The 11,449-nt window shown below is 38.0% G+C and overlaps 1 protein-coding gene and 1 long non-coding RNA gene across 6 annotated transcripts; one reads left to right on the top strand and one right to left on the bottom strand.

The window, feature by feature from the left end:
* Positions 1–36: 36 nt before the first annotated feature.
* On the top strand, positions 37–1,762 carry LOC147757520 (uncharacterized). Its single transcript, XR_015321576.1, has 2 exons — positions 37–1,137; positions 1,316–1,762. It is a non-coding gene; the product is annotated as an uncharacterized LOC147757520 (long non-coding RNA).
* A 2,579-nt stretch (positions 1,763–4,341) lies between these two features.
* Positions 4,342–11,442, bottom strand: Ssl1 (general transcription factor IIH subunit 2 Ssl1). Of its 5 annotated transcripts, XM_086979618.1 has the most exons (10): positions 11,284–11,426; positions 10,045–10,142; positions 8,688–8,826; positions 8,388–8,499; positions 7,770–7,946; positions 7,501–7,622; positions 7,059–7,234; positions 6,202–6,364; positions 5,656–5,868; positions 4,342–5,058 (listed from the first exon to the last, which is right to left on the bottom strand). In XM_086979618.1, the coding sequence occupies exons 3-10, from the start codon at positions 8,744–8,746 to the stop codon at positions 4,842–4,844; spliced, it is 1,239 nt and encodes a 412-aa protein (XP_086835744.1). In that variant the 5' UTR covers positions 8,747–8,826; positions 10,045–10,142; positions 11,284–11,426; the 3' UTR covers positions 4,342–4,841. The 5 variants fall into 5 exon arrangements, with proteins under 5 accessions (XP_086835744.1, XP_022649375.1, XP_086835743.1 ...); XM_022793640.2 differs by lacking the exon at positions 10,045–10,142 and having other exon boundaries at positions 11,284–11,442; XM_086979617.1 differs by having other exon boundaries at positions 8,688–10,142.
* Between the last annotated feature and the right edge of the window lie 7 nt (positions 11,443–11,449).

The raw sequence follows: 11,449 nt of genomic DNA, 5'->3' as shown, positions 1-11,449 counted from the left end.
TAGTCAGAACGTCGAAAGATCAGAATGTGAACGTGTCCTCGTTCTGCAATGCCCACAACTACCCACAAACGCTACATTCGGCACGAATACCGTAAACGCCGAAACTTGAAAAGTACTCCAGCTGTTTCAAATTGTTACCTGGTCGATCCCCTAGGAGCATCATATTTTCGAAATTGAGCAGTAACTCAATTTTACAAATTGAGCGATTGTTAGTTCTTTTACAGAAGCTTCGCGACCCGGTGAGATTTTTCGGTGAGATCTCGATCACACAAATTGTGTGCTAGAAACTTCGTAGAAAAAGACGACGACGCACACTATTGCGTTGTCATCGTAAGCCTATGTTATGTCCATCTCTAATCTAATCAAATGGCCTTTTCTGAAAGCAGTTTAGGACATACCAAGAAACAGACAATGAAGCCGTACCCGAAACTCCAATCGTAGCTAGTACGTACTTAGTCTGTATCCAGAAAGCGCGGGACAGCGCTCTGGTAAAGTTTGTTGTTGTTTATGCTTTTTCTTTGAGTTTGATATGTTTCTTTGAAAGTATTTAGTAATCCAAGGTGAGAGTTTTTACACGTATGCTACTATGGATAACCTGCTAGTCGTGGCTGAAATACCGTCGCTACCCTCTTCTGGCCCGTCTGCGTGGGAGAGCCTACAAGAGGTTTAATAGGCATTAAGTACAAATTCATTGTGACTGCACTACTATATAAGAGCCCGTATGTGCCAGCTCGACCTTGCTAAAAGACTACGATGCCATGGTGTTAGTAAAGGGCTCACAATGGACAAGCCAGAATAGTTACCGATTGTTATCATCAGATTTGGTGATATCATTAGATTCCGTGACTGAAGCCGACCGATAGGTGCAGAATAAATTGACGTACCAGTAATCGTGAGAACTCATTTAGTGCTCAATGAGTGGGATCTTATTTTGCTGTTAATTTGTGTGATGTGCAATATTTTAGACATTGCCTGTATTACCGATACTCGTTTACGTGCAACCATAAGATACGAACCACAAACGAAGAGCTAGATTATGAAAACAAATTTTTCAGTCGAAAAGTTTAAATAGAGCGTCAAAAATACAGAAAAAAAAAACGTAGACAGCCTCCTTGTTTGTCCTACAAATACTCAATTGTAAGTAAATAAACTGTATAGATATATAATTATGGTGTTCGGTTCATCTATAAAGCTCTATTAGGCTCTATCTGTGACACTTGAAAAACGTTCACTTCTCATATACATAAACCATATCAACTGATCATCGTAAGCAATGTTTGTTAACCCACTTCCTATAAGCGTGTGATTCTTGCAGGTATAAATCGACATCCCCACATATATTTTCTGCTTTTTCTGTTATTTTCGTTGTTTTAACGAAAATACGATAATCTGTTGCATCTGTGGTCGGTGTCTTTCGGATTTGGATCAGGTTACAGTATATTGATCTTTGGCGCGCAATGAATTGTCAAAGACAACGATAAATTGTGTGATCTTCCTCTCCATCCATAAGAAATACTCATCACGCAGCACTTGTAGGCCACCTGCAGGTATTTCAACAGGTTATATAAAATTTCGCAAATATTGGAAATTAAACCAAGCTACTATTTAAAACTATGTGTAAAAAGTGCTTAACACCAACTTCGTGCACCTCAGGCTTTTCATGTAAATGCTTTTATTAATCACTTGTATGAACAACAGGAGAAAATAGTGCGAGGACGCAAACTATAATATGTTATTACAATAAACAATTGTTTGAAAAGTACTTTGTACTTTTGTTGTTCTTTATTGTACATAGTGTTTCCTTCCTAGGTAATGTTTACATAACACGACCCATTCCAAGGTAAAATTTATTGACCTGAATAAGATTGAACTGAAACCAACTTGTCTAATAATTATAACAGAAATAGAAAAAAAAACTATGAATGGTGCGATGTTTTTTTTTTTTGTAAGTTTTGCGCATTGAACAACATATTGAGTTGAAGGGTGCTTGTTCTTTGTTTTTTTAAGTTGAGTAAACCATACGTATAGACTAGTACCAAGCCTGTTAACTACGCTCTCTGTATTACATAGAGAAAGCTATAGCTTTCTAATCGTCCCGTGCTCACCCGTATGTCACCGGTAACAAAACCACCGAATTATTTATTTGATTTCCCAAATAAATTATGTGAGCATTATTATTTTTGTGTCCAAGTCCTTACTACGAAACCCTGCGTTGTCTCGATCGCTGAGAGAGCCTCAAATGAACTACCTGAAGTGCAACAGCTCAACCATTTAAATCGGTGGATTTATATAAGAGTCCATGAAACCCTTTGTTCTGAAGCTTTGAAAACTTTTATTGTTGCAAGCGCTTCGAAAATAAGCCTGATAATAATCTAACTAGTTAAAAAAAAATGCGCTCCGAGAGGAGCGCATTTTTTTTTTCTAGGTAATTGTCCTGGCATCTTTGAGCGAAAATCACAAATTCCTGGAATGTTGTGCTACGATATGAAGAGCTCATAGGTAGTTAGAAACTCAGTCGTCTATATTGAAGTCTCCTGCAAGCCAAGTCCGCCGAAAACCAAGAAATTTTCGGCGGTGGGCTGTTTATAACCCCGTAGATTGAATTACATGAATATGAGTCCAAGCAAACAACGAGAATGTCTTCGTGTGATTATGAGGTATCAATTTGCAAAGATGCTCAACTCTCTACAACTAGAAGCTGGCGCGAACTTGTTGGCCCAATAGAAAAAAATCAATGTGTACGTATGCCACAACATATAGTCATTGTTTTTTTTTTCTTATACGATTAAAATAAATAAGTATATTATCACAAGTTCTTTATTGCACCCTTTGCTGGCTACTCGGTATGCTTTCAGTATAGGTATTATAGCCAACTGTACCCCGCTCATTTCAGTACGTTCCCTGTATGCGCTGACCGAAATCTACAGGAGTCTCAACTGAAATTTATGTGCGGTACAATTTAGCAAATCACCGCTAATTAACCTTATTTTTCAAATAGGAAAACGATATTGTATCCAACATCTATTTCTACTGATCGTTCGGAGAGCTTCACTTATTGACGTTTTCGACTCCTCAGCTTTCGTATGTTTAGCCATTTTACGGTAACCACGTTAAATCCGGTTATCACCGCTTACTCGTACTATATGAACTTGGCAATATCTCTGAACGAAGGTTAACACAATGCCAACGTCTGCTTTTTTTTCTATTGTTCTAAAACGCCTTTGAAGTCTATCCTATAAAGACAGAGATTAAATTTCACCTTTTTTTAAGATGCAAATTTTAGAGCTTTTTATAACATATTTCTTAATTTTCATAGTTTACTTTTCAATGAACTAGTGTGAAGTTCTTCGCCAGTGTTCTTGATTTTTTATATAGAGTACAACTACTATAAAAAATTAAAAACAAGTTACGGATGCTTTCTCGTCTATGAGTAAACGATTGCAGGCAGAAGTGCCAATTCAAGTACTGTATCTAGAGCTTTAATGGGAGAGTAAGAATTCCCATAAGCCTCGATCTCTCCTGACCGACCCTAATAATTACAAAATAGTAATTTCTGCAGATTTCTGATGCTTAGAGAATACGCGAACACAGAGTATTCTGCAAAATAATTACTATGACCTCTATTTTTCGGACTCGGTATCAAATTCTGCCAACGTTCTACTTATTCCCGTTGTCACATTTAAATCATTAGTACCGTACTCACTGTAATCTTCATTCAAGACAAAGCATACATGGCATATTTGTCGGGGAGCAAAATGGTGCTTGCCATTGGACATAGGGCGAAATGGTTTTCCCTAGAACTAAATAAGCCGGTTATATATGACACAATCTAGTAATAACTACAAGTGTGAAGTGTTGTTTTTATTTAATATAGGAATATCTTACTGTAATTACCGATATTGATACCTTCCATTAGCAAAAGAACTACGTGGTTAAAACCACAGAGAACAAATTATTTCTTTGTACACCGGATAGAGTTTCAACTACCCTATTAATGATTACAGAGGCGTAGTAGTATGTGCGAAGAAGTAACAAGTCAGTCTCCTTCATGGTGTAACTACTTCTATTGCAGTTATTTTAGTACAAACGATTGCTTGTCAAGTTTTAAGGACCATAATCAGTTCCGATATAGCCATTGAAGCCACATTACGCAGCGGTGAGGTTAAGGCTAGGAGTAATTAGTAATCAATTACGGATAAAACGGGCAACAACGTCCACCACTGAATATGCGCTCATAGATGCGTGCACCGAAAATGTAATGTGTATATTGCCCGTTTGCATGCATACCCACATGCACAATTACAAAATTATTGTTATCTTCACAAAATAAAGACACATGAGTTATAAATTATTTAACGACAACGCATTTTTACTGCTTGTCCTCTTTCATAGATATATCTCACTAATATAATAATTAGCATAATATAATAACTAAAAGCATGTTAAGTAAAAAATGAAAAGTTACTCCGATATAAGGAATAGTAGATATACATAGAATATACATTTCAAGTGGCCCTTCAAATGCAAATATTTTATGCTTATGACCACCACATGTAATGATAAACACGATCAACAAAACTGCTTTCTAAATGTACGCAACAACTGCAGATCCATTCACCAAGTACTATACCTAAGGCCTTTCAGTGTACCCTGTTTATGGTTGCCTTAGAAAAAGATTGTCCTACCAATGTGGCATTTATGTAGAATGATTACCTATATACATTGCCATATTTATATACAGTAAAATTCTACCGCAGTTCTAAATATATGATTCTCGACAACGATGCGCTTTTATGCTTTGTTCTGGCAACGATTCTGGTCGGTTAGAAGCCAATGTTACACTAATGCTCCCGTTGTGATGACGCGACCTCGTGACTCAATGGCAAAGATGACGAGGCTGTACCGCCTGTTGTTACCAGCGGCTTGCAGGCGCAGCCTGGGCAGACGTGCAAGGTCGAATGGACAAATATGTCACAGTCGAGACAAAAGAATTCATGACATGATCCACATTTGTACATACTTTGGCCTTCCACGGAGCACATACACGCGAAGCAAGTCCTGTATAAAAGTATAGTAAAGAAAAAACAAAAATTTAGCTGGACTGTGGGAAGCAGAAGTTTTACAAAATGGAACCATGCTGCTTCATCCTTTGAACAACTGAGTTGAAGCAACAACGAAAAGTTCTCATTTTAAAGCTTTGTCCTGATTCTCAAGGGGCTCTGCTTATTAAAAATGAATTAAACCCTGAAGGTAACCTTGAAGAAAGCTATGCATTTCAATTTGAAGTTGAATTTCATTCTTCAAATTTGAATTTCACATATATTCCAATAAATATTTCTATAAAGTAAACATAGTTTTTGTTTATCCTTCAAACTAGATTTACTGTTTGCATTGTTAGGTTTTATCCCCTGATCATAGATATTCCCTATAGTATCTTCTAAAGAACTGTCAGAGCCAACGCACTGCAATTGAATAAATCATGGACATATTTTAATACTCGACCTAAAATTAAACCCGTTTTTTAGTTGGTTCTAGATATTTTTTTAGAATGACTCAGTTTACAAATAATAGTGCATGTCCAAATATGTGATCTGCTTGGCTTATTCGTCACGAGAACTACCTTATTTGAAACAACTGCTACAGCAGCTTACATACCTTACTTCACCTTTCTGAAGGGGTGTCTCCTCAAAGTTATCCAAAGGAAACAGGTGATGATAGCTCCGTGCTAAATGCGGAGCCGATACCAACGTGAGTCCACAACAACGGCATTCAACTGGGAGCTCGCAATATTTCGATTTGCATTGGGGGCAAAAATAGCCCCCGGAGGACAGGTGGTGTCCGCTGTCGCCACTTGCGCTCTCTAAATGGCTGCAGTTTTCCGTCAACGAAAACAAAAAATAGAGACACGACTTCACTATCGTATCACAAATGGATCGATATAGTTGTCGATCACCTAATTATATGTACAGTCCGAATGCTAATCTAAATGCGATCCGAATTAACCAAACTGTAATCCACGTTGCAGCTAACGTCTGTGGTGCGATCGCGTATGGTATTATATATCTTGTTTTTAGTCGATTTAATATTTTTCGAAAACCCTTCACAGGTATATACTAAAAAGGATTTATATTTTTAAGGGAGTTGGAACGGTCCTCTCTCGTGAAAGTAAGGAAGATGTTGCCAAGACTGAGTGCTATATACCAGTGACATAGTGACGGTGCATCTTCATGTTCAGATCGGTGATAGGGAAATCCCATACGAACAAGGGAGCATTCAACATTACTCAGTGCCGGCGGAGGTAGGAGATGCGTACTCAAGAGCTCCCCCAGATGTTCCTCATCCATCACGACCTGATACGAGCCGCCTATGATTGTAAATACATAAATTAAAAAGTAACTTAGGTATAGCAACAAAATACAGCTGATATATGGACGAGGCTTATGCAGTTTGTCAAATAGGTGAAGCACATTTTAGAAGAGATTTAGGATCAAGATGGTAAAGAGACGACGAGATAGCGGCTTAGATCTTCTGTTTTATTTTTCAAATGCAGCATAAGGTTTATGCGTAAGATGGTAAGACACTAAACCCAGTAGATTAGAATTTCATATCTGTCTTCATAATAAGTAAGCACTATTTTGATGAAATTAGCTTTTCGAACGCGTTTTTAACGCGTTTTCTCTTATGTATATTTGGGAAGTGAATTCTCTAAATAAAAGTAAAATTCATTCAAAAACGTCTACTTTTATGTATTGAAAATTATCGAGAAAATACTTCGTTTACTTAATGGAATAAAGAAAACAAAAAAAAATAAGCACATTTTGTAAAAATTACATTTCATCCTGTCTTCTATCCATAACTAAATTATTTACGTTACTTTACTGTTGACTTCACTACAAATTTTATTATTTACTTACAGAAAGGGACTAAAAGAAAACGCTATTAGGAATAGGAATTCCATTCATATCATTGGCCATATGAATGCTTTACTTCTAGTATAGGTGTACCAATCTGTAAAAATCAGCTCCCAAATTTAATTGACTGCATATAAAAATGAATACCTGTAGTTTTGGTAAGTTGTCTACACACGTGAACTTCAGCGGCAAGCCCAATGACGGAACAACGCAGACCCAGCTGTTTGGCTTCACTAATTGTGGTCCCAATATCCGAAGGGTCACACGTTGTCAAACTTCCAAGAATGATAATTAGTTCGCGACTGCTGTGTGCCGGCATATGTCTAGTAAGGATTGGTTTAAGCAGATGAAATCACAAAATTAAAAAACAAATTGTTTATGGAAAACACAGAACACCTGATACTGTACAGTACCCACGTTACTTTTTGGTACGACGGTTCGCGTGAATATTTTTTTTACATAGTACTCCTCGGAAGGCTTCAATCGGTCAAGCTGCCTTATTGATCTATGAGTACTCCAATAAATAAGCTTCAACCCTTATGCAGCAGTGCCTGATGCATCAATAGAAGAAAAACAGCAAAATACTTACTGAAGGACATTCGCAGCCATATTGATGCTGTTTTGTAGACTGGGCTCCCCGACTGGAAGGCGGTCCTTAAGTTTCGCTAGACCTTCCTTGTGTTTTAGCGGATTTCCCGACAAATCCGATATCTGTGATTCGTTAGCATATAAAAGGTATCACGTTACTGCCAAATTGTAACAATTCGTTTGATGATTTCTGCCGCACGCTTGGTTCAGCTCAATCACGAAGACTTCAAGTATATATATCGTACGGTGTGGCCTTTACCAATTAATTACTTTTTCAGCCCGCTTGTTTGAAGTGGCAACAATGGCCATCTGCGAGATGGGATTCTCATCGTAGAAACGATCGACAAAGTTTTCCATTTGGTGCAAAACGCACTGCATTCGAGTCGGTTTCAAATCTGTATCGTTCATTGATGACGAGAGATCAAGTACGATGTAAATATGGCGCATCTGCAAAGAATTAAAACCATGAAAAGCGATAACTATGGGGTGCGAGCTGTATAGCGTAGACGAGCTATGATAGCGCAGGCGTCAAAATTCGAAAACAAAGGCAAATATTAGATGATACAATTTGATGGTCATTATGCGAGAAACAAAAACGTTTTATCGGTAACTTTTTCATGATTTTGGAATGGCGTATATGCCATCAACATAAATAATCGATATATCATCGATAGTATCAATAATTTATTCGCAATTTTATATTTATGAATTTTTATGGCATTTTCACAGAAAATTCATTTTGGAGAAAAGTTTCCCTCGACAGCACCAGTCTAACCGAGTATTGCAATAGTTCAAGTGATCTTCATTGATCAATTGCTGAATATATTGAAACAATAATAAACAGCGTTAAACGATGACGTGAATAATTAATTCGAATGCAATGCTTACCATTCCAAGTCGGACATTCTTCTGGAGAAGCAGATGGTGTCGCCTTGTTTTATGGACAATATCCTGTACACTTGCTTGTAGGTTCCCACTTTCATCTTCTTGGATAGCCTCCCTATAATAGGAAGTCGCAATAAAATTAGTTTAATTGGCTTATTTAAAGTAGCGTATTTAAGATTAGAAATACATTGTAGACCTACTGCGGATTAAAAAAAGCTATCATACGATGAGCAGCAAATCTACTATCTGAAAATTTTTTACCCGTGGGCCCTAACCTCTCCAGTTCCGACTCTAACTTCTTACCAAGTCCTCTCATATTCGGACTCCCAACGGTAGCCTTGCTGTTCTTCCTCCTCGGCCATTATTAACTGTGTTGTGTTCCAGGATCAAATCAGAATGAGGCGTCGAAAGTGCGTTTCACCCGTGTTAGCTCGCCTTTCGCCTATACAAAATAAGACTGCTGCTTAAACTAGTGTTGCATTGCATAATACCTAATACTTACAGAAATATACACTGATGAGGTAACTAACGCATTTTTGATGTTTTTAAATAAACAGCGTATTTTGTTTTTTTTTCAGCGTGGTAACTATAGGCAATGGCTCGCTTTCCCTTTCAGGTCCTTGTTCAAAACGACTGGTAACGTCCAAAGAAGTACCGTCGAAATCTCTCAACGGCTCGTACTGACAGCAAGCACGGTTTAAGAAGAGCGACATCTGGTGTCTGCGTCAGTCAAACAGCTGCTAGGGTAGGCAACCATTTGCCTCTACAAATTTCTATAAGCTCCTCCGTGGTCGGCGTCGTGAACAGAGTCCTGTAGCTTGGCTACAGTGTATAGCGGAATTAAGATGCACACAAAATTTCGTATGAACCGTCTGTTAAAAAAATTCTTCCAAACCTTTAGTTGACATAAGAATTGGCAAAAATGCCACCGTCTGAACCTTTTCGGAATCCAGTGAAACTTTGGCGACTGCGATTTCGTAGCTTAAATACATCACCTTCTGGATCGCATTTCTTGGCTTTTAGCCGCAGGCTAGAGGAGTAGATCACAACTAGTATTTTTTTCCAGGTGGGTCACGTGAGTATTAAGATCAGGTTCACGGTGGACCAGAGCAATTTGGTATTTTTTTGAGAGACCCAACGACCTTGTCCACCAGCCTGTGGAACACTGCGGGTACGTTGGCGAGGCCGAATCACACTCGTTTAGACTAGTAGAACCCTCTCGACGTGCAGAATGTCTAGGAATAAGTTAATCTGTGCATATTCGGTGATCAGGCCCAGATCGCTGAAGTTCTAAGCATCGGTAGGGATGGCAAGTACATAAAAATCGTTAATCGAAACTACTGGGAAGAATCACGAATTGGATGAGGGTTCAATGATGCCGTTGCACAGAGCAGTTTGAACTTTAGCCTCTAACGCCTGTAAAAGCCTCGGCCGACCCTATTGGCGCGTTGTCATAACCACTAAGCTGGCAGATCGCACATGAACTCCCCAAAAAATAGCTCAAGACCCTGTTCAGTTGAAGGAGAGTGCTCTGCAAGGTAGTGCTAGGGTGCTCCTTTGTCTGCTACGCACATAGTTGCTGTTGTTCGTATAACGGTAATTATCAGGTATTGTGACAAACTGAAACCCCTTCCTCAAAACGGTTTGCTTAGAACCTGACCTTTTGCGGGGTTGTTAACGTCATTGTAATATTAAGGTTTTTTCCGCGCTCGCCACCACTCACGGGCTTGAATCGGCTCCTGGGTAATGTCTTGAGCTCTGGTACTCACACGGTAAGGTAATTGAGGAAATGACATTTTAGTACGTATCTATTGCACATTTAAAGCTTTGAAAGTGTACGGTAGTCGGTAAGGTATATCGGTCGTCCATTTGCTTTACCTTGTTTATCCAGAGCACGATTCGCTGTTGCTACCATCAAAATGCTGCAAATAACAAAGCTGCTACTAGCAAACTACAATCCATTCAACTTAAGCTGCCGTTTGTGTAGACACTGGCGAAAATATCTAGAAAATATGATGTGGTTAATGTTTGCGGCACGAATCTTTACATAGACAGTTGCCGAAACCGTGTCACAAATAAAGTAGTGTACTTTGCATTGTGAACGGAGTTATTCAATAATGCGTTTATCGCAATATTTGTTTGTATATTTTTTTCTAGCACACAATATGTGTTCACGAATCTGTTTCCACCTGTATGTTTATGTACGTATTATTATGTTTATTTAAACAACATGTGATGTCTGTGCATATCGGCATATAAAATTTATAGCTGCTTTCTCATTAAAAAGAAAAATGGTTAATGTTTCATTGGCCCAAAATCAGCTCACAATGAAGTTAAATATGAGAAAATTAAAACGAAGAAATAATGCACCGCCCAAATTTCATAATTTTACGTTAATATAAAAGTATCTTCAAGCGAATGACTAGCAAGTATTGTTTATAATAAAAGACCTCAAATTTATCAGTGTCAACAAATGGGTGCTTCTAGTGACCAGTCTACTGAGCCTGCAATTAAATAACCTAATCAAACCGTCTACTTTATTTATGTTGAAACTATATCGCGTGTCATTGGTGCCAAACTCTTATTGCAGTTTTAGGCACTGCATACAGCAACTGTTTGTTTTATAATTGCGTTTTTGCGTCTTGTGAACGTCTTACTACTATAAAACAACAGTACTTCTGACAGTTGATGATAGACTCGACATAGACGAAGGAAAAATCTTTAGTGGAAGGAGTAATAATTGTGCGTACGTTGAAATACCTGATATCCATAGTGAATTGCAAAAATAACTATATTAACTCATTATACTGTTCATATATAACATTATATTATAAACTTCAACCTAATGATGTACTGTTATAGCAAGCTGCGTACAAAAAAACAAACATTTTATACTTACCCTTTCTGTGCTTATTAATGAAGAGCACAATGTACACTACCTAGTATTCTAGAGCATAAGACGCTCGAATTTCTTTAATCCCACCTAGGGCCGGCAGAAACGTTCGCATTGCGATCATATTTGTAAACACGACAGTCTGAGCTCGGAATAGTAATGATCGCTTAAT

The sequence above is a fragment of the Varroa destructor genome, unplaced genomic scaffold (assembly GCF_002443255.2).
Source record: "Varroa destructor unplaced genomic scaffold, Vdes_3.0 BEIS01000002.1, whole genome shotgun sequence".
NCBI lineage: Eukaryota > Metazoa > Arthropoda > Arachnida > Mesostigmata > Varroidae > Varroa > Varroa destructor.
Note: the sequence above shows the minus strand (reverse complement) of the source record. Positions and strands in the feature narration are given on the sequence as shown.

What these genes read in the sequence shown, in the direction of transcription:
- Ssl1 (XM_022793640.2), bottom strand. Translation starts at nt 8,746, where the DNA reads ATGGCCGAGGAGGAAGAACAGCAAGGCTACCGTTGGGAGTCCGAATAT. An exon ending in AGAATGTCCGACTTGGAATG is followed by an intron (nt 7,947 to 8,387) that starts GTAAGCATTGCA and finishes AATTCTTTGCAG; the next exon opens with ATGCGCCATATTTACATCGT. An exon ending in ATGGCTGCGAATGTCCTTCA is followed by an intron (nt 7,235 to 7,500) that starts GTAAGTATTTTG and finishes AATCCTTACTAG; the next exon opens with ACATATGCCGGCACACAGCA.